This window comes from Bos taurus, chromosome 18, assembly GCF_002263795.3.
Source record: "Bos taurus isolate L1 Dominette 01449 registration number 42190680 breed Hereford chromosome 18, ARS-UCD2.0, whole genome shotgun sequence".
NCBI classification, from domain to species: domain Eukaryota; kingdom Metazoa; phylum Chordata; class Mammalia; order Artiodactyla; family Bovidae; genus Bos; species Bos taurus.
Genome location: NC_037345.1, coordinates 65,396,417 through 65,418,919, shown reverse-complemented (window position 1 = coordinate 65,418,919; position 22,503 = coordinate 65,396,417). Strand labels below are relative to the sequence as shown.

At 44.7% G+C, this 22,503-nt stretch overlaps 2 protein-coding genes across 2 annotated transcripts in view; both read right to left on the bottom strand.

The window, feature by feature from the left end:
* Window positions 1–12,664: 12,664 nt before the first annotated feature.
* The window catches only part of ZNF814 (zinc finger protein 814), a 31,412-nt gene continuing 21,573 nt past the window's right edge, over window positions 12,665–22,503 (bottom strand). Inside the window, 2 exon segments of the mRNA NM_001076277.2 lie at window positions 12,665–13,046; window positions 15,320–15,484. Of these exon segments, the coding sequence (NP_001069745.1) occupies window positions 12,979–13,046; window positions 15,320–15,484 (233 nt within the window). The 3' untranslated portion in view covers window positions 12,665–12,978.
* LOC104976575 (zinc finger protein 256-like) lies at window positions 17,043–22,457 on the bottom strand. Its single transcript, XM_024978855.2, has one exon. The coding sequence runs from the start codon at window positions 21,236–21,238 to the stop codon at window positions 20,000–20,002; it is 1,239 nt and encodes a 412-aa protein (XP_024834623.1). The 5' UTR covers window positions 21,239–22,457; the 3' UTR covers window positions 17,043–19,999.

The window sequence follows — 22,503 nt, the reverse complement described above, 5'->3', positions numbered from 1 at the left end:
TGTGGCCTGAACACACAGGTCCCGCCCTGGGAAGGGAAGGGGCTTGTCGCCCTCTGCGGGCCAACTGGGAGAATGCAGGCCGCACCCACTCCCACTGCAGAGCAGGCCGAGGTCTCTCCTGCCAGTCCTGCTCAAAGCACTACACTATGGAAATTCAAATGCGTCGAAGCCAGGATCCCAGCACTTCTACAACCCCAACTTCAGGACAATGAGCAAACACGTGGCCCAAAACCTATCTAGGAACACACTTCAGGGCTCACACCAAAAGGCATCCAGGTTGTCCCCAGGCGATTTTAAAATCTACATCACTAAAGAAAAATTTGGACAGGATGCCCCGGAGGAAGATTGATAGAGCCACAGGTCAGGAAGATCATGAGTTCTGGTTGGGAACACACACGTAATTTATTACACACACAGAAAGTCCTGCATGGTGAAAAACCTCCTTCCAAAGACTAAGAGCTAAGCCACAAAGTGGGGAAAAAATGTATTCCCCATCACACCAGATGAATTTTTACTCACATTAGGCTAAGAACCAGAAAGAAACAACTATATTCAAAATGAGTACTGATCTGAAGAGAGCCCTCTCCTCAAAAGATAAAAAGGTAACAAGAAAGTGGACAGGAATATGATCCACATGGCATTAGCCAAGGGAATGGCAAATTACAAAAGAAGACAGCGTTACACACCACTTACAAGTGCCACCTCCTTGGGAAGGTCAATTCGGATTACTGGAGCATGAGAGGGAGCAGGAACTCTACTTTCTCGAGTCTGGGACACCTGTAAAGGGTCCTCCAGTCAACCACAGGCAGCCTTTTCAAAGCCAAACAAGTCTCACCCCTGCAGACCAGCCGTCAGGCCAACAAGCATTCACACAATTGTATTCCCAATCGGTGTCCAAAGAAAAACAAGAGAGCTCTTTTGCGTGGAGGCTCTGCTGCTGCTGCTGCTAAGCGCTTCAGTCGTGTCCGACTCTGTGCGACCCCATAGATGGCAGCCCACCAGGCTCCCCCGTCCCTGGGATTCTCCAGGCAAGAACACTGGAGTGGGTTGCCGTTTCCTTCTCCAATGCATGAAAGTGAAAAGTGAAAGGGAAGTCGCTTAGTTGTGTCCGACTCGTAGAGACCCCATGGACTGCAGCCCACCAGGCTCCTCCGTCCATGGGATTGTCCAGGCGAGAGCACTGGAGTGGGGTGCCATTCTCCAATGCATGAAAGTGAAACGTGAAAGGGAAGTCGCTTAGTCGTGTCCGACTCTTCGCGACCCCGTGGACTGCAGCCCACCAGGCTCCCCCGTCCCTGGGATTCTCCAGGCGAGAGCACTGGAGTGGGTGCCATTGCCTTCTCCAATGCATGAAAGTGAAAAGTGAAAGGGAAGTCGCTTAGTCGTGTCCGACTCTTCGCGACCCCGTGGACTGCAGCCCACCAGGCTCCCCCGTCCCTGGGATTCTCCAGGCGAGAGCAGTGGAGCGGGTGCCGTTGCCTTCTCCGGCCTGGAGGCTCTGCTCCTCCTCTAAACCTTAAAAAAACTGAGGAGGTCCTCAGTGCATGAGCATCAGTCGGGCATGGGATGAGAGTACACGCACTGAAGGAAAGCAGAAAATGACACCCCACAATATGAAACTACAACACAGTCCACTCCTCTAAAGCAACTGGAAAAAAAAGTCACATTTGAAGGCTGACACCTTAAAATTTCAAACATGCATCCCACACCCACAAGAATAAAACACCATGATATTGGCATGAAATGTACCTTTTGAAGATGATTGGAATTGAAAGGATATTCCAGGAATATACTCATGGGTCGAAAAAGAGGCATCAAGGCACTCGAGGAAGCAACAGACATGTGGTCCATTCTTTTAACAGCAAACTGGAGAGACCTCCATTAAAGCGCCATCAGTCTAAGATGAAACCCAGAAAGCGAAACACCACAACCCACCCCCCGCCAAAAAAAAAAAAAACAAGCCCAAAACACAGCTCCTTCCGCACCGCACACAAGGCTAACTCCAAGTCAATTTTCTCCCCTAGCGTTCTTGTGCTGGTTGTGGGCATTTGCACCTCCTCCCTTCTCCTGCCGGCAGCCCCCAGCCAGCAGCATCTCCCCACAGTTTCCTCAAGTTTTCCTCCCAGGGAGGCGCCTCCCAGCAGGTCCTGAGGAAGCTTAGCTGCCTTCCCAAAGGACAGACTCCTGCATTTTCCCAAAGCCAAAGCACTGGCCCGCCCCGAGGAGACCTAATGCCTGTCAGCTGTGCCCTGGACCAAGCCTGCGGCCCAAACACGCGGGGCCCGCCCTGGGAAGAGGCGGCTTGTCGCCCTCTGCCGGCCAACTGGGAGAATGCAGGCCGCACCCGCTCCCGCGCAGAGCAGGCCGAGTCGTCTTAGATGATGGATCTATGGCAGTGAAAGGACCGTCACCCTAAGAAAAAACCTGGGAAACGGAATATCACAACTGTGAAAACCAAAACCAGAACAGGGCTCCTTCCACGCCATGCACAGGACTAACTCCAAGTCAGAATTTTCCTCCCCCAGCTCTTCCTCTGCTGGGCCCTCCAGGACGGACCTCCCTCATCCTGCAGGCAGCCCCCAGCAGGCAGCATCCCCCGCACTGTTTCCTCATCGCTTTTCTCCCTGGGGGCCCCTCCCAGCAGGACCTGAGGAAACCCAGCCACCCTGCGAGTGGACAGAGCCCTGCATTTTCCCGGAGCCAAAGCACTGGCCGGTCCTGAGGAGAACTAATGTCTGACAGCTGGGCCCCGGGCAAAGGCTGAGGCCAGAACTCAGGTCCAGCGCCCTTGGGTGGGTGGGGTCGGGTAGGGTTGGGTGGGACGGGGAGGCGGGGTTTTCGCCCTCTGCGGGCCATCTGGGAGAATGCAGGCTGCGGCCACATGTCAGCCGTGCAGGCAGACATCTCTCCGTCAGTCCTGCTGGGTGCTACATTCTGGAAATTCAAACGGGTCGAGGCCACTATCCCAGGACTTTGGTAACCCTAACTACAGGGCAATGAGCAAACATGTCCCCCCAAAGCAACCTAGGCGCACGCTTCAAGGCCCACACCAAAAGGCATTCCAGATTTCCCCAAGGCAACTTTGAAATCTACAGCAGTATGGAAAAAAAAATCAGACATGATCACCTAGAGGAACATCCACAAGGCCACGGGCCTGGTCAGGCAGATCATGAGCTCTGACTGGCAACACACATCACCAAGTCCTTTCACACGCGGGAAACAAAACTTAATAGCACACACTTTATTAAACGCACATACACAAATCCTGCAGGTCAAAAAAACCTATTTTCCAATCCTAGGTGCTAAGCTGGACAGAGGGGCCTGGGGGGCTACAGTTGATGGGGCTGCAGAGTCTGACACAACTGAGCAACTGAGCAGAAAAGCCACGAAGTGGGAGGAAAAAGTACTCCCCAACACACTAATGAGGAATTTTTACTGGCATTATACTAAGAACCACAGGCAAATCTACATTCGAAATGAGTGCAGGGCTTCCGCTGTGGTTCAGTTGTAAAGAATAGGCCTGCCAATGCAGGAGACAGGGGTTTGATCCCCTGTCCAGGGAGATCCCACATGCCAAGGAACGACCAAGCCCGAGCGCCACACTATTGAACCTGTGCTCTAGAGCTTGGGAGCCGCAAATACTGAACCCATGTGCCGAAACGACTTAAGCCCACTTGCCCTAGAGCCCAGTCCCGTGACAACAAAAGTCACTGCGTTGAGAGCTGTGCAGGGCAACTGGAGTGTGGAGAAAGGGAGGAGGTTTGAATGCCCATTTGCTGCAATGATCAGAAGCCACCTGGCAATGAAGACCCAAAACAGCCAAAAATAAAAACACTAGTCATAAAAATAAAGCTCCTTTTTTGTTTAAAAAATGAGGAATTTTTATTCACATTAGACTAAGAACCATGAAGGAAAGAGTTACACTCAAAATGAGTACTAATCTGAAGAGGCCTCTGGCCTCCAAAGATAAACAGGTAACTAGCAAGTGGACAGAAAAATGATCCACATGGTATCACCCGAAGGAAAGGGAAATGAACAGCATCACACACCTCTTACAACTGCCTCCCTCCTCCAGAAAGGGTGGTTCTGATTACAGGGCAACAGCAAGCACCTCTCCTTTCTTGCTGCTGGGACACCCCTAACAGCCCCCCGAGATACCTTTTAGCAGCATTTTCCAAAACCAAACCAACCAAACCCTGCAGACCAGCCATCAGGCCACCAGGCATTCACACCATTGCTTTCCCAACCTGTATCCTAAGAGAAACAAGGATGCTCTTTTGCACGAAGGCTCTACCCATACTTTCTGAACCTTAAAAAGTTCAGCAGGTCTTCAGTGCTTGCGTGCATCAGACGAGGGGAGCAGCGAATGGTATATCCCAATGAATAGGATCAGATGATGACAGCCCACAATATGTAACTCCAACACACCCACCTCTCTAAAGCAATTGTAAAATAGTCACATTTGAAGGCTCTTGCAATTTCAAGTGTGCATCCCACATTCACAGTAAATAAAACACTGTGATACTGGCACGAGGATGTACCTCTCTGGAGATAACTGGAATATAAAGGGCATCCCAGAATTATGCCCATGGGTTAAAAAACAGGTGTGGAGACAGCCCAGGAAGCATCAGACACATATGTGGTCTATTCCTTTAATACCAAGCTGCCAGGGACCGGCTTAGATAAAACCCCATCACCCTAAGCTAAAACCCAAAAGCTGAACATCACAACCCCCCCTCCCCCCCAAAAAAACAGGCTCCTTCCACACAAGACTAACTCAAAGTCAGAATTTTCTCCCCCAGCTTTCCTGTGCTGGGGATGGGCATTCAAACCTCCTCCCTTTCTCCTGCCGGCAGCCCCCAGCAGGCAGCATTTCCTCCCCCAACTCCGCAGTTTCCTCAAGTTTTCCTCGCAGGGTGGCCCCTGCGCCAAAGCACTGGCCTGTGCTGAGGAGACCTAAGGCCTGTCGCCTGTGCCCTGGGCCAAACCTAAGGCCAGAAGACACAGGTCCCAGCCTGGGAAGAGAGGAGGGTTGTCGCCCTCTGCGGGCCGGCTCACGAACTCCTTATTGCCAAATTCAGACTTAAAAAAAGTAGGGAAAACCACTAGACCATTCAGGTGTGACCTAAATCAAATCCCTTATGATTATACAGTGGAAGTGACAAATAAATTCAAGAGATTAGATCTGATAGATGGAGTGCTTGAAGAACTATGGACAGAGGTTTATGACATTGTATAGGAGGCTGTGATCAAGACCATCCCCAAGAAAAAGAAATGCAAAAAGGCAAAATGGCTGTCTGAGGAGACCTTACAAATAGCTGTGAAAAGAAGAGAAGCGAAAGGCAAAGGAAAAAAGGAAATATACAAGTTTTGAATGCAGAGTTCCAAAGAATAGCAAGGAGAGATAAGAAAGCCTTCCTCAGCGATCAGTGCAAAGAAATAGAGGAAAACAACAGAATGGGAAAGACTAGAGATCTCTTCAAGAAAATCAGAGATACCAAGGGAACTTTTCATGCAAAGATGGGCAAAACAAAGGACAGAATGCTATGGACCTAACAGAGGCAGAAGATAATAAGAAGAGGTGGCAAGAATACACAGAAGAACTGTACAAAAAAGATCTTGATGACCCAGATAATCACGATGGTGTGTGAAGTCAAGTGGGCCTTAGGAAGTATCATTATGAACAAAGCTAGTGGAGGTGATAGAATTCCAGGTAAGCTATTTCAAATCCTAAAAGATGATGCTGTAAAGTGCTGTACTCAATATGCCAGCACATTTGGAAAAGTCAGCAATGGCCACAGGACTGGAAAAGGTCAGTTTTCATTCCCATCCCAAAGAAAGGCAATGCCAAAGAATGTTCAAACTACTGCACAATTGCACTCATCTCACATACTAGCAAAGTAATGCTCAAAATTCTCCAAGCCAGGCTTCAACAGTACGTGAACCAATAACTTCCAGATGTTCAAGCTGGTTTTAGAAAAGGTAGAGGAACCAGAGATCAAATTGCCAACATCTGCTGGATCATAGAAAAAGCAAGAGAGTTCCATAAAAACATCTAATTCTGCTTTATTGACTATGCCAAAGCCTTTGACTGTGTAGATCACAACAAACTGTGAAAAATTCTTCAAGAGATGGGAATACCAGATCACCTTACCTGCTTCCTGAGAAATGTGTTTGCAGGTCAAGAAGCAACAGTTAGAACTGGACATGGAACAACAGATTTGTTCCAAATAGGCAAAGGAGTACATCAAGGTTGTATATTGTAACCCTGCTTATTTAACTTACATGCAGAGTGTATCATGCGAAATGCTGGACTGGATGAAGCACAAGCTGGAATCAAGATTGCTGGGAGAAATATCAATAACCTCAGATATGCAGATGGGTCCCCTCCCAGCAGGTCCTGAGGAAACCTAGCTACCTTCTGAGTGGACAGAGGGCTGCATTCTTCCCAAACCAAAGCACTGCCTGGTCGTGAGGAAACCTAACGCCTGTCAGCTGTGCCCTGGACCAAGCCTGTGGGCCTAAGACACAGGTCTCGCCTTGGGAAGAGAGGCAGGTTGTCGCCCTCTGCGGGCCAACTGGGAGAATGCAGGCCCACCCGCTCCCACTGCAATGCAGGCTGAGGTTTCTCCTGCCAGTCCTGCTTAACACACTAGCCTCTGGAAATTCAAACATGTCGAGGCCAATATCCCAGGACTTCCCTGGTGGTCAGTGGTAGAGAATTCACCTGTCAATGCAGCTGACACAGGTTCTATCCCTGAGTCAGGAAGATCCCCTCGAGAAGGAAATGGCAACCCACTTCAGTATTCTTGCCTGGGAAATCCCATGGACTTAAGGAACCTGGTGGGCTACAGTCCATGGGGTCGCAGTGAGTAGGACATGGCTTAGTGACTAAACAACGACTGGCACCATAAATATAGGGCAATGAGCAAACATGTGTCCGAAAACCAATCTAAACACAGTTCGGGACTCACACCAAAAGGCACTCCATCTTGGCCTCAGCCAACTTTAAAATGTGCACAACTATATAAAAAATTAGAGAGGATCCCACAGAGAAACAGTGGCATGGCCATGGGTCTTTTCAGACAGAGCACGAGCTCTGATTTGTAACACATGTTGTAAGAAGGCCTCACACATGAGAAGAAAAATCAATTAAATGCACTTTATTTTAAAAAAATAAAGTCAAAATCCTCTTGGGTGAAAAACCTCCTTCTGAAGGCCAAAAGTTAAGCCACAAAGTGGGAAGAAAAAATATTGGCTAAACACACACCAGATAAGAAAATTTTACTCACATTAATAACGAGGTAAAACCAAACAGCTACACTCAAATGATTAACGATCTACAGCCGGGATTCTGGCCGGGTGAGTGGGCCTGATTGTGTCTGTGGGTTTTGTGTTCTGTGCAGTTGGTAGTGATGAAGCCTTCAGCCTGTTTGCTAAGTTGCTTCAGTTGTGTGGATTCTTTGTGAACCCACAGACTGTAGCCTACCAGGCTCCTTTGTCCATGGGATTCTGCAGGCGAGAATACTAGAGTCGGTTACCATTTCCTCCTCCAGGGATCTTCCCGACCCAGGGATTGAACCCGCGCCTCTTAAGTCTCCTGCGTTGGCGGGTGGATTCCTTACCACTAGCACCACCTGGGAAGAAGACTGGCAGGTGTGAAAGAGCCTGTGGCATTCATGCCTTGGATTGAAGTAAGTTCAGGGAACTGGCTCCAGTGCCCGGCCATCATTCTCAGACAGTGAAGAGCACAATCGGGCACCCACCCGGCAGTAACATGTTTCAGCTGGCTGTCGTGGAGAGAATCAAGTGGAAGCGTAAAGTCTGGACACAGAGTCCTGTCCGGAGACTCCTGGGACATGCCTGTAACAGATGGCGGAGACCTGCTCCAGTGGGATTGTTGTGACTCTCAGCGATTTGGAAGAGGCAGCTACAGGAACTGAAGAGGCAGAATCAAGGAACAGGAGTCAGCTATAGGAGGGAAGGCAACCCGTATGATATTCAGATTTCTGGCTGAGACAAATGGACTTAACACTGCACCAACTAGCACCTTGGAGGGAGTCAGCCTACAAAACAGGTGCACAGAGACAACAAACAGGTCAGTGACGAGTGTCAGACACGGTGTGAAAGCCCTGTTGGAATACACTTCTGCTTGCCTGAATGCTGACTCCTGACCATTCTGGCCAACCCAGTTTTATATATCACATCTCATCAATTTTAAGACACACATTTGTTTTCACATCTCCAAAATCAGCATGTTTTTAATTGAATGTGTAACATGATTTAGTTGGCTGTGTATTTTTTCAGTGGTACATATAATCATGATTCTTCTGAAAATGGGATGAAATCTTGCTTTTGATGAAATACAATGATGTCTATCAACCTTAAAAGGAAACAATACATGAGTGTGCTTCCTTATGACTTAAATTTTACCTTATTCTAAAAAGATCTGAAGTTACACACTCCCTGATTTTGACACAGAATAGAGAACCCAGAAATAAATCCATGTACTTATGATTAATCTACAACAGAAGAAACAAGAATATACAATGGAGAAATTCTTCAATAAATGGTGCAGCAAAAACTGGACAGCTACATGTAAAAGAATGAAATTAGGACATTCTCTATGACCATATACAAAAATAAACTCAAAATGCATTAAAGACCTAAGTGTAAGACCAGAAACCATAAAACTCCCAGAGGAACACATAGGCAGAACATTCTTTGATATAAATCATCGTGATATTTTTTGGATCTGTCCCTAAAACAAATGAAATAAAAGTAAAAACAAACGGACTTAATTAAAAAAACACCTGCACAGCAAAGAAAGCAAAAAAAAAAAAAAAAAGACTGGAAAAAATATATGCAAATGATGTGACTGTTAAGGGGTTATATATATATATAGTCGTTCAGTCATGTCCAACTCTTTGTGATCCCATGGACTGTAACCTACCAGGCTCCTCCATCCATGGAATTTTCCAGGCAAGAGTACTGGAGTGGGTTGCCATTTCCTTCTCCAGGGGATCTTCCCAAACCAGGGATTGAACCCAAGTATCCCACATTGCAAGCAGATGCTTTACCATCTGAACCACCAAAATAAGGGGTTAATAGCCAACATAAACAGCTCATATAACTCAATGTCAGTGGAATAGTCCAAATAAAAAATGGGCAGAGAATTGAATACACATTTTTTCCCCAAAGGAAATGCATATGGTTAACATGCACGAGAAAAGATGCTTCACATCACTAATCATCAGGGAAATGCATGCCTGTCAGAACGATTACCATCCAGAAGAACACAAGTAACAAACACTGGAGAGGATGTAGAGAAGAGGGAACTCTTGTGCACTGCTGTTAGGAATGCAAACAAGTGCATACCCTGAGGGAAAAAGCGTGCAGCTTCCTCAAAAGCTAATACTAGAGCTACTATATGACTCAGCATTCCACTCCTGGGTATATGTGCAAAAACAGAAAAAACCACTTTGAAAAAAACATGTATACATTGAAAAAACACATGCACCACAATGTTCATAGCAACATTTATTTATAATTACTAAGATAAAGTGTCCATCAACTGATGAACTGATATATATTCACACACTCACAAGGAAAATGGAGTTCCACTCAGTCATAAAAAAAATCGATGAAATTTTGCCATTTAGAGCCACACGGATGAACTCAGAGGGTTTACGCTAAGTGAAACAAGTCAACTAGAGAAAGACGAATACTGTATGATTCCACTTATACGTGGGATCTAAAAAATACAACAAATGATAGTGAATGAATTTTTAAGAAGAAGCAGATTCACAGATATAGAGAACAAACTAGTGGTTACCAGTGGGGAGAAGGAGGAGGGGTAAGAAAAGGGGGGAAGAGACTAGCGGTAGCAGATAAAGAGGCAGAGACTATTAAATACAAGATAAAGCTGTGTGTTTGGTCATCCATTTGTGTCCGACTCTGTGGCTCCCCTGTCCATTGGATTTTCCAGGCAAGAATACTGGAGCAGATTGCCATTTCCTACTCCAGGGGAACTTCTTGACTCAGGGATCAAATCCTGCATTGGCAGATGGATTCTTTACCACTGCACCGCCTGGAAAGTCCATAAAATAAGCCCATAAAATAAGCTAGAAGGATACATTGTACATGGTAAATACAGCATATATTTTGTAATAAGTAAATGAAGTATAATCTTAAGAGTGTTAATTACTATACACCTGTAATTTCTATAATATACATCAACTAAACTTCAATTAAAAAAAAATACTGTCAGTGTGATTTCACTGTTGATGGGAGTTGGAGAGTTACCAGGAGCCCAGCAATATATTCTATTTCCACCTTAGAGATAATGTAGCTGCAATTAACCTCAAGAACACAGTAATAGAACTTAATATGATTAAGGAGTTGGAAGTTTTAATATTTGATTTTAAAAGTTGAATGTATAGGTATAATTGACAAGTTACACACACTTATTAATAAGTAATTTTTGATGCATTGATGCATGTTCAAAATCCCCAAACCAATTTTCCTCCTGCTTTTTAAAATTTATCCTACTCAGCATATAAAATTAATGATACAATGACATATTGTATATTTTGTTATGACTACTTTCAAATATATACCAAAAAAAGAGACTATTATGAAGCTAGATGAACCAATCATCCATCATTTTGTGGCCATTCTTTGCTTTTTTAAATGGGCTTATTTGCTCCATGGCATGTGGGATCCTTCTGGATCAAGACTAGAACCTGTGTCTCCTGCATTGACAGCAGGATTCTTTACCACTGAGCCTCCAGGGAGACCTTCATGGCCATTCTTATTTCATCTATCCCATCTACAACAGCGGTCTAGTTTGCCAGTTTCTTACCTATTCACAAACTTGCTTTTTAGGGGTTTCAGAGACCCAAGGTCAACAGAAGTCTGAAAATATTAAATGGAAAATTCCAGAAATGAAACAATTCATGAGTTTTAAATTGCAAGCCTTTCTGCATAAGCAATCTTTCACCACCCTCTTCATCTCTCCCACATGAATATACATTTGTCTAGTAACCCACACAGGCATTCTATCATCTCACAGCGTCACAGAAGAGGTGCGTACAGTAGTATATATTTTGAGAGACCACATTCACGTAACAAATACATGATTATTTGGCTGTGCTGGGTCTTAGTTGCGGCACTTGAGATCTAGTTTCCTGACCAGGGATCAAACCCAGCACCCCTGCATTGGGATCTAGGGGTTCCAGGAAGTCCCTCACTAAGTTTTATTACAGTTATTGTTAAAATTAATCTTTATCACAGGTACATATGTATAAGGGAAAACAGTACATGTAGGGCTTGGTTTCAGGCATCCACTTGGAGGTCCTGGGATGTTACCTGCTGCAGATAAGGGGGGCCCAGTAGCAGTTCCACATACAGCATCATTTAATGCATAATCTCTACAGAACTGACTTTTATTTATTAATAAACTATTTTATTTTTTTTTAATTTTATTTTTAAACTTTACAATATTGTATTAGTTTTGCCAAATATCGAAATGAATCTGCCACAGGTATACCTGTGTTCCCCATCCTGAACCCTCCTCCCTCCTCCCTCCCCATACCCTCCCTCTGGGTCGTCCCAGTGCACCAACCCCAAGCATCCAGTATCGTGCATCGAACCTGGACTGGCGACTCGTTTCATACATGACATTATACAGGTTTCAATGCCATTCTCCCAAATCTCCCCACCCTCTCCCTCTCCCACAGAGTCCATAAGACTGTTCTATACATCGGTGTCTCTTTTGCTGTCTCGTACAGGGTTATTGTTCCCGTCTTTCTAAATTGCATATATATGTGTTAGTATACTGTACTGGTGTTTTTCTTTCTGGCTTACTTCACTCTGTATAATAGGTTCCAGTTTCATCCACCTCATTAGAACTGATTCAAATGTATTCTTTTTAATGGCTGAGTAATACTCCATTGTGTATATGTACCACTGCTTTCTTATCCATTCATCTGCTGATGGGCATCTAGATTGCTTCCATGTCCTGGCTATTATAAACAGTGCTGCGATGAACATTGGGGTACACGTGTCTCTTTCCCTTCTGGTTTCCTCAGTGTGTATGCCCAGCAGTGGGATTGCTGGATCATAAGGCAGTTCTATTTCCAGTTTTTTAAGGAATCTCCACACTGTTCTCCATAGTGGCTGTACTAGTTTGCATTCCCACCAACAGTGTAAGAGAGTTCCCTTTTCTCCACACCCTCTCCAGCATTTATTGCTTGTAGACTTATGGATCGCAGAGAACTGCCTTTTTAAAAAGGTATTTTTATAACTCAATAATCATAAAAATATAAGTATTTTATCAATGCTGAATTGTCTCAAAAATGTTTCTTAACTCAGATTAGTTGCAATCAGAATCCAAAATATATTTCAAAAGCGTTCATTAGCTGTCTCTCACAGATCTCTTAACACATGGGGTTACCTTGTAAAATTCTCGTTTCTTACAGTTTGTTGTCATTAGTTCATCTGAATTTGGCGTATTCTAGATGTGTCTCTGATACTGTTGAACTGACCACCCTTCCCCCATATATCCTGTACACTAGATGCTGATGAGATGGGTGATGAGGTTTGATCCCTGTGGAGAGGTGCATGATGATGACTGTTAGAAGAAATCTTTTCCACAAGGTAATAAAGAGACAAAATAAATTTTATTGTTAAAATAAGTATTAAAGGATTACAGTGCATCACAGGCAATCCACTAGGAAATTGTAAAGACAGGAAAAAAATCTAACTCCCCTAATCCTCAAGAAAGAGGAGCTGACAATACCGTTTGTCACACAGCGTCCTAATTTCACCTGGTAATGGGGTGACTGTGTAGTTTACTGGTTTTATCTAGAGGAAACACAGACTTCTCATCTCTGTAACTGAAGGTAGTTTTTAAAGTTGGAGCACAGCATCCACTAAGATGAGACTCCTATCTTCCTACCTGAACTGACTGGTGAGCTATTTCCCTGTCTGCAGTGGGAGGAGACAGGTCCCAGGTTCTTGAGAAAGACATCTGAGTCCTAAAACTGGGAAAAAAAAAAAAAGACCAGCTGAAAAAAGGCCTTCTTAGAAGTCTTCAAAGACATGCATTTTAAAAAGATGAGACGGTTCCTACAAATTTTCTAAGGTAAATGTTCTGAGAGGAAGGAAATCTCATTCCCCATTTTCAACAAGAAGTAAATCTCTTGTTTTTTATTTATTTATTTTTGGCTGGGCTGGGTCTTCGTTGCTGCGAGGACTTTTCTCAAGTTGCACCAAACCGGGGCTATTCTTCACTGCAGTGTACTTCTCTTATTGCGAAGCCTGGGCTCTAGGGCATGTGGGCTTCAGTACCTATGGTGTGTGGGTTCAGCAGTTGTGGCACATGGGCTTAACTGCTCCTCAGCATGTGGGAATTCTTGGAGTAGGGGTAAAACCAGGGTCTCCTGCATTGGCAGGTAGATTCTTTACCACTGATCCACCAGGGAAGTTCAATCTCTTGTCTTTTTAAGTGTGTATCTGTGGAATAAAATAATTTGTATGTGACCATCTGGAAACACGAACAGTGTGGTTGTGTTTTGGTACCACACCATGACACAGCTTGGATACAAACATTTCACGTCCTAGATATGACCTGCCTCCATGTATCTAGGGACAGTGTGACAGTGTGGGGCACTGTCATTCTATTGTATGTGAAAGGTGCAAGATGTACAAGATGGGCCAGACCTCATCTAGTCCATTCAGGGACGGTGGTCAACTTTAGTTCCCTATGAGGGAATAGGAATGTTCTTAAGGAATGTTCATTGTCAGTCACTGGTTTGCTTTTTACCTAGAAGGTGGTGAGAACTAAATTCACCAGCTGGAGGGGGTGAGAGAAGTGCCATGGGGACAGGCATTGGTGAAGGTTACAGTGGACATTCTTAGTCCTGAGCCTCTCTTCCAGGGTCCAGAACAGTGACGGTGATCACTGGGTGACAGCTGAGTAGCGGGGCACTGATTGGAGGAGACACCCCGAGGCGACGTGAGGAGGCAGACCAACAGCCTTGGGATGACTCACATGCGGCAGCAAGGGCCAGTCATGTGTTTGGGGTGACACCTGGGGAAGATGCTCAGACCATGTGGGAGGAAAGACCACATAAAGACAGAGGAGGAGGACAGCCATTTGCAAGCCTCCAAAAAAACCAGGGTTAACCCCTTGATCTCACACTTTGACCCTCCAGAAGTGTGAGGAAGTAATCTGGTGCTTAAAACTCCCAGACCGTGGGGCCTTGTTTAGGCAACCTGAGCACATCACCACAGCGACCAGCAGCAGCTGGAGAGAATCTACAGGGCCCCAGGGGAGGCTGAGAGGGACCCTGAGAGGGGCCCGAGGGAACAAAGAGGAGAGGTTTCTTGGGATGGAACCAGGTCAGAGGGGATGGGGGATACAGTGGGTGAGCCTGGGATTGACGTCTGCACCCCACCTCCGCCAGGCTCACAGCAAGAGATGCCCCTCTAGTCTCACTCATGACGTTTTCCCAGTGCAAAAGGGGGCTAATGACGGGGCTGCCTTGGGGGCTCTTAGAGGACAGATAGGGCCAGGCCTGGAAGGAGGCCCCCAAGGGGGCAGCTGTGAGTCGAGAGCCTGCAGAGAGGTGGTGGGGCCCACAGGGAGGCTACAGGGACAGCAGAGAGTTCCAGGAGCCAAGGGGCTCCGGCCAGTCAGGGAGCTCTTCCCAAAGTAGCTGGGATCCCTACTGTGGGTCCCACTTGGAGGCTGCACCTGCGTTTTCAGCAGACAGATAGCTACCCAGCTGAGACTCTTCTGCCTAGGGGTTCAGGTCTCTGCTCTGCCTCGTCCCAGCAGCAAGGCTGCCTGCTGGTTCTGGAGCCTCACTTTCCCTGTCTGTGGAATGGGGCCACTATGAAATAACAACAGACTCACAGATATATAGAATAGACCTGAGATTGCCAGGGCGGAGTAGGGGGAGGAGAGGGAAGGGCTGGGAATATGTGATTAGCAGAGGCCATCTATTGTATATAGGATATATAAACGAGGTACTACTGTACAGCACAGGGAACTATATTGAATATCCTCAGACAAACCACAATGGAAAGGAAAGTGAAAAAGAATGTATTACTGAGTCACTTTGCTGTACAAAAGAAATAAACACGACATTGTAATCAGCTATACTTCAGTAAAATATTTTAAAAATAGTGGAGGCCACTCAAACAAAACCAGAAACAAAATCCTAGAGGACAGAAGTCAGCAACAAAGGACACCCTTTGCTGAAACTAGACCTTCTACCAAGGCAGGTGGCTTAAGTACAGGAAGACTCACCACCATGATCTGGGATCACCAAGGAGATGAAAAGCTCAACGGGGTCTTCTAGGCACCTGACTTGAATCCAAGGCAGTGTTAGAGTCGGTAAGGGCTTATGCAGGTCTGCATCCTGTATCCTGCTTCTGACACCACGTAATGCCAACCAAAAAACAACACAGGAGGCTGCAAGTAAGAAAAGAGTTTATTTGGAGTTTTAAGAACTGCAATTCAGGAGACACAGAATCAGGTAATTCCGAAAGAGTGTTCCGGGAAAAGAGACTCGGGGGCTTACAAAGACAGAAGGCCATGAGTTTCTTCAAGTTGCCTTGTGAGAACTGTGACTGAGTCTGATGCAATTTAGGAAATATTTGTCCTTAAGCAATTAGGAGTTTTTTAGGGTTGGGATCCAAAAGGTAGATAGGCAATCATGAGTTACTTTAGGGTAAAGGTTTGATAAGCATCCTGAGTTCCTGGCAGATGTTCTAGGTGGCTTCATTAGGACAACAAGTCGTCAAAAGATCAGATTCCATCCAGGCTGAGAGGTGCGTAAATCACACTTCCGTAATAGTCTCTGCACCATTTTAGAAAGCCCTGCTCAATATAGACTCCGTTTTGATTTTCCTTTCACAATAGTAACCCCAATGGCTGAATAAATTAAGGAAGAACCACGTGTGACAGTGGTGCTGTCAAATTCTTGAGGTTTTTTTTTGGTTTGTTTTCTGAGCCTATTTCTTACCTTTCAAGTAGACCTACTTCAATGGTTTTAGGATAAGGAATCAGAGCTCCTCTGTCCATGGAATTTTCCAGGCAAGAATACTGGAGTAGGTTGCCATTTCCTCCTCCAGGGGATCAAACCCATGTCTCTTGTGTCTCCTGAACTGGCAGGGGGATTCTTTACCACTGTGCCACCTAGGAAGCCCAGAAAACATCACTACAGAGGAAACACAATATACTGGTGTGCTGTCAACTCTCAAACTCCACGTTCAATGATACCACATTAGAAGTTTTAAATTGACAGCGGTGGGAATGTTCATATTGGGGAAACTGCAAACAATATAATTCTTGGCTTGATTATGGGGAATATGTTAGCAATACAGATTAAACTTAAAATATGCTGTATGGGGCCACTGCACTATATACAGCAGAAAAAAAATTAGAAAATAGGATTTCAGAATTCAAAAATAATTATTTCTTATGGCCAGGAATTACATCCCTAAAGAATGAAGTTTCAAATTAAGTCTTTGTTGTTTCACTATCTTGCTAATAAAAAAAGAAACAGTCAAAATTATTTCTATAAAAATGGACAAAAATTACCAAGAGGACATACACTAGTGGGAAACTGAAAAAATGAAAAAATGCTCCACATCATAAACTTCTGAGGAATGCAATGAAAACAGCAGTGAGACAACATTACACATTTATTGTAAAAGTCAAAAGTTTCAAAAGACTAAACAGATTGACAAGGATGTGGAAGAACTGGAAGTTCCAAACTCTTCTGTAAGAATACAAAACGAAACAATCATATTAGATTACAGTACGTGCTGATGTGCTCAGTTGTTGCGGACTCTTTGTGACTCCATGGACTGAAGCCCACCAGGTTCCTCTGACCGTGGAATTCTCCAGGCAAGAATATTGGGGTGGGCTGCCTTTTCCTTCTCCAGGGGATCTTCCTGACCCAGGAATTGAACCCAAGGCTCCTGCATTGCAGGCAGATTCTTTACCACTGTGCCACCTGGGAAGCCATGGAGAGATTAAATCACCCTCTATTTGGCTGTCCACCAACTCCAGTCACAGTACAGTCCACAGATGGAGAGAGGGCCAGCTGGCCAAGTCAGAGCAGAGCAGGCAGCTCCAGTGTCTACAAGGAATTCAGTTTCACCTGCTACATCAAGGGTGACCCAAGGCTCTGCCGGGGTAATGAAAATGGATCAAGAGGGATCTATATCCAGGCAGGCACTCAGGACTCATCAGTCAGTGTGTGGGCTGATCAACTTACTCATCCAACTTATTCACAAAGAACTGGGGTTGGCCGGGGTTACCCCTTGGGTGTCCCCCAGGAGGGCTCTCAAGACATCCCCCTTTCAGTGTCCCCCTTTCTGACAGAAGCACATTGGTTAAGGCCCAAGTGGCATCTTGGGGGTCTGCCCAGCTTTCTCAGTCCTTCAAGGTCCCTTCGAGGTTGTGGATGAGTCAAAACAGCCAAGAGCTGCATTTTCTTTATTAGTCTCTTATCCTTATTGGCCTCCTCCATCAAGTGTCGATAGTTACAGACCTTGAAGGCCTCCTCTACCAAGGTTGATGATAGGGTTTGGGGCCCAGCTTAAGCTTTTGTAATTTTCTACAGGTATCAGGAGTAGCCTGCATGATAAAATGCATGGCAAATAGTGTTCTCCCCTCTGTGGACTCAGGGTCTGTACAGATAGAATTCCTTAATGCCTCTCATCACCTAGCTCAGGAAGACTGCTGGGTTTTCATCTTTTTCTTGTGTAACCTCTCCTATCTTAACATAGTATAATGTTCTTTAAAAAGTCATACATTCACTAAGCCTGTAACTCAGGCATCGCAGCCTGAAGTACAGGAAAATACAGGAAAAGTGAAACATAGCCATGTGAAGAACTTTTACTGTATTCAAATGTCTGCAGCAGTTTTACTTGCAACAGTCAAAAACTGGGAACTCAAATATGGATAAACAGATGAATGGACAAAGAGTATATCCACAGAATATATTTCTCATCAATATAAAAAAACAAACTACTCACTGATAAATATTTCACATAAGGGTACCTGAGAGGAAAAGCATAAACACTTCATGATTCTAATCACACAGAATTTTAGACAATTAAAACTTATCTAAAGAAAAACAAATCAATGGTTGACTAGAGGTCAGAGTAACATCAAAAAAGGAAACAAGGTAAAAATGAAAGTAGATTGTTTTTTTATGGATGTGATGATGGTTTCACGGATTTATATAAATGTCAAAACTTATCAAAGTGTGCATTTTAACTACGTGCATTTTACTGCAAGTATTTTTAGGTTATTAAAACTTAAAAAATATATTCAAAATACAAATCTGGATTTCTTACTGTTTAAATAAAATCCTCGATATTGACTTCACCACTTCCTGCCTCATGCTTTGGGAGGGGCAGTTGGCCTCAGTGGTCAAAATATAAGCAACGAAGACTGTTCCCAACGTGACTCAACAGGAATATTGTCACAATGTCTGTTACTCACTGAAAGATATCCCTTCTCTCTATCCTCAATTTTCTATCTGGACAGAAATGGTCTTGAGGAGGGTAGCTCAGAAAGATTACAGAAACCACAAAACTTTCAGATTATTTTCTCCTGTAATGCTCTCTGCTAATACAAGATGCACAATTTAGGAGGCCTGAGAATTCTGTACATATTCATCCTTCACAGCCACAATGACTGGGATACTGTGGAGGCTCTTTTAAATGGGCACATCCAACCAGTCTGTAACAGTGTCCTACTCCCACTATTAACTTAGTGCTTTCTGTAACAATTACCATCCCCACTATAACCTTACAGCCAGTGATACCACCTACAGAATTCTGCATGTGAGAGCACACGGCTCCACTGCAGGGCCTGAGAGTGTGTTCCTCACCAGTGCGCACACACAAGGCAATATCTCCCGTGAACAAGACAACTTCACGCTATTTTCAGAAGCACTGAAGGTTGCCCCAATGACTACTCCTTCCTTAGATGGACCTCTGAACCCAGAAAATACACATTCAGGCCACCGATTAGAACCAGAAAGCTCTGCAGTCTTTCCGTGGAAGCCTTGGGCAACAGGCAGAGTCCTCTGGGCCCCAGATGGGTCATGTCAGTGACTTAACTCATCAAAGCAACAAGAAGGAAATGAGTGCTGCTCAGGGTTCTCACAATCCCTCCCATGAATGGGAAAAATCAAGGTTCCTTCCCTGAACACCCTGGGGTGGCTGAATGCTGTACACTGTGAATACCTGCCAGGTGGGAGAAATGAAATGGCTTTGGCTACAGAAACTGTCAGCAACAGAAGTCTGGCAAGAGGCCAGGTTAAAAAGTACAATATAGCTCCCACACACCTGGGATATTTGCAGATGTTTGGATGTATGATGTTCAATTCAGATGGTACCACCAGGAGGGATCTCGAGTGTAGATCCACTGAAAAAGGAAACTCTACAATCCTACACAGGTAAGGTGTTTTTTCCTTCTGAAATCTGTGGTTCCAAAGAGTCAAGACTTTGGGTTAATGGCCTTATCACTTTCATTGCATTCATAAGGCCTTGATCCAGTGTTTTAAGAGACTGGAGTTGTAGGTAAAGAACTCAGCAGGAAAAAAAAAAAAAAAAAGAACTCAGCAGATTCCCCAAATTGTAAGGCCTTTTCCCAGTGTGAATTCTCCGATGTGTGATGAGGTTAGAGCTTTGGCTAAACGATTTCTCACATTCACTGCATTTATAAGGCCTTTCTCCAGTATGCACTCTCCGATGAGTAGTGAGGTTGGACATGTATCTAAAGGATTTCTCACACTGATTGCACTTGTAAGGCCTTTCTCCAGTGTGAACTCTCTGATGTTGAAGGAGGACAACATTTTGGTGAAATGATTTCCCACATTCACTGCACTCATAAGGTCTTTTTTCCAGTGTGAACTCTCCAATGCTGATGGAGTGAAGAGCTTTTCTTAAAGGATTTCCCACATTAACTGCAGTCATAAGCCATTTCTCCTGTGTGAAATCTCTGGTGTGTAATGAGGTTGGAGATATCTAAAGGATTTCCCACATTCACCACATTCGTAAGGCCTTTCTCCACTATGAACTCTCTGATGCTGAAGGAGTGCAAAGCTTTGCCGAAAAGATTTCCTACATTCGCTGCACTCATAAGGACTTTCTCCAGTGTGAACCCTCTGATGTTGAAGGAGCACAGAGTTTTGGGAAAATGATTTCCTACATTCACCACATTCATAAGGTCTTTTCCCAGTATGAACACTCTGATGGTGAATGAGGCTGTAGCTTTTGCTAAAAGATTTCCCACATTCTTTACACTCTTAAGACCTTTTTCCAGTGTGAACACTCTGGTGCTGAATGAGATGTGATCTTTGGATAAAGGCTTTCCCACATTCACTGCACTCATAAGGCCTTTCTCCAGTGTGAACTCTCCGATGCTGAATGAGGTTTGAGCTTTGGCTAAAAGATTTGCCACATTTGTTGCACTCATAAGGCCTTTCTCCAGTGTGAACGCTCTGATGTCTAATGAAATGGGAGTTTTGCTAAATGATTTTCCACATTCAGTGCACACGTAACATCTTTCTCTAGTGAGGACTCTCTGGTGCTGAACAACTGCATGTTTGCCACTCAAAGTTTTTGTGTAGTCTCCCCAATTATAATGATTTTTTCCCCTTAGAAAGGGAGCCTCATACTCGGTTTCACTATGTGACTTTTGCCAGGTGTGTGTGGCCTCTTGGTGAAGAAATCCTGAGTTGCCCAGGAAGTCCTTCCCAATATTCCCAAGGGTAAAAGGCTTCATTGATACATAGAATTTGCAGCTGCTCACAACCAAGGCTCTCCTCACATCACTTCTCAATGGTTTCTCTCCAATATGCGGCTTTTGGTGCTGATGAAGGTTTACTCTAAAATAGAATGGTTTCTCACATACCCCACTCAAGCGGAGTTCCTGCCCACATTGTGTTTCCTGGGACTCAGCCAAGTGAAAAATGTCACTCGAGATCAGGCCACACATCTCATAGAGGTTGGCCTTCTGGGAGAGACAGACCTGCCTTAACAATCTTGATCTGTGAGCATCCTTGATCAGAAATACTCTGTTCAGAAAATGCCTCCTTATCCTCTTCTCCATGCCAACAACCCGAAAGCAGAGAAATGCTGGTGACATACACATTGACTTTGTGCAAAGAAAAAGGCCCATTACAAATGTGGGTATCATAAACCCTGGAATGAATCAATGGGATTGTTTGCAAGACAAGGTGGTTACATTCAAGTTAAGGATGGGGCTGCTTAGCAGCACTGGGCTTTTAAAGATTACAGAATGGGGGAGTCCTAACAAAGTAAAGGACACAACCATGGAGAATAACACAAGAAGAGGCAGAGTCTACAGCACATTCTGCAAACAATTTTCAGTAGGACCTTGACTAGTAGTGACACATGAATACTATGTAGTAAGTTATATGCAGGCTCAGGAAATTCCAACTGTAACAGAGCAGCTGGTGTTGAAGGATTAAAGATGTACACACTTTATGACATAAATGGTATAGGCTGATGTTGGACAGCACTGCAGAAGAAGCAGTGTGAAAAAGCACTGAGGAATGGAGTCCAGGGAGGTAAGAATTAGCCCTAAGTCGGAAATAAGAAATGACAAGTAACAGTGTTGAGAAGGTGGCTAACCGAAGAGTGGGGAAGTACAGGGAGAAATGAGGTATGGCCACCATTGTGATTGGCACCCCAAGGCTAGTCAGAGAAAAGCTTTCTGGTATGATCTGTATATAGCCCTGACATTACACCCTCCCCCAGGGGTCACTTATTAGGACCAGACTATGTCCGAGTTCCATGTGCTGTAGTCGGAGTCCTTTCTATTCTGTGAACCTCTCCACTTCATCCTCTTGATGAACAACTATGAAGAACCTGGATGATTCAAAGACTATGGTAAAGACAGGACAGAAAAGTAGCCAGCACTGGCCAAAAATAACTCAGCACATGACAGAGCACAAGACATAAAATTAAATATTATAAAAAGAACTTCAGAGGAGTATCTTGCAAGAATAGCCCATGCTCCATATAAAAGGAGCAGATCAATGATGGCAATTTCTGGAACAAGCAAGAATGAGGAAATGTTAGCTACAGAAAGGAAACAGAACCTGGGGTACACTGGTACCTTGGATCTGGAAAATTCACCTGGCTATGGAGAGGGTAAACAAGGTGGAAAGACTCCTGACTCTGGATCCATCCCTGCGAGGCAAGGGGTAGCAGGTCTTGGATCTATCAAGGAGAAAAGAGGGCAGTGCTCAATGCTCAGTCCTACCAGCCACAACACCTACTCAGGGAACTGAGAAAGGAAGCAGTGCCCAGGGTCCTGACATGACAAGGGAGACTTGCCAATGGAAAAAGAGAAAGGGCCAAGACTAGCTCAGGGCACAGGGGTGGGTTTAAGGTTCTTACCCAGGGAGCTTTAAGTGCAAAGTTCTCCAGCATCTC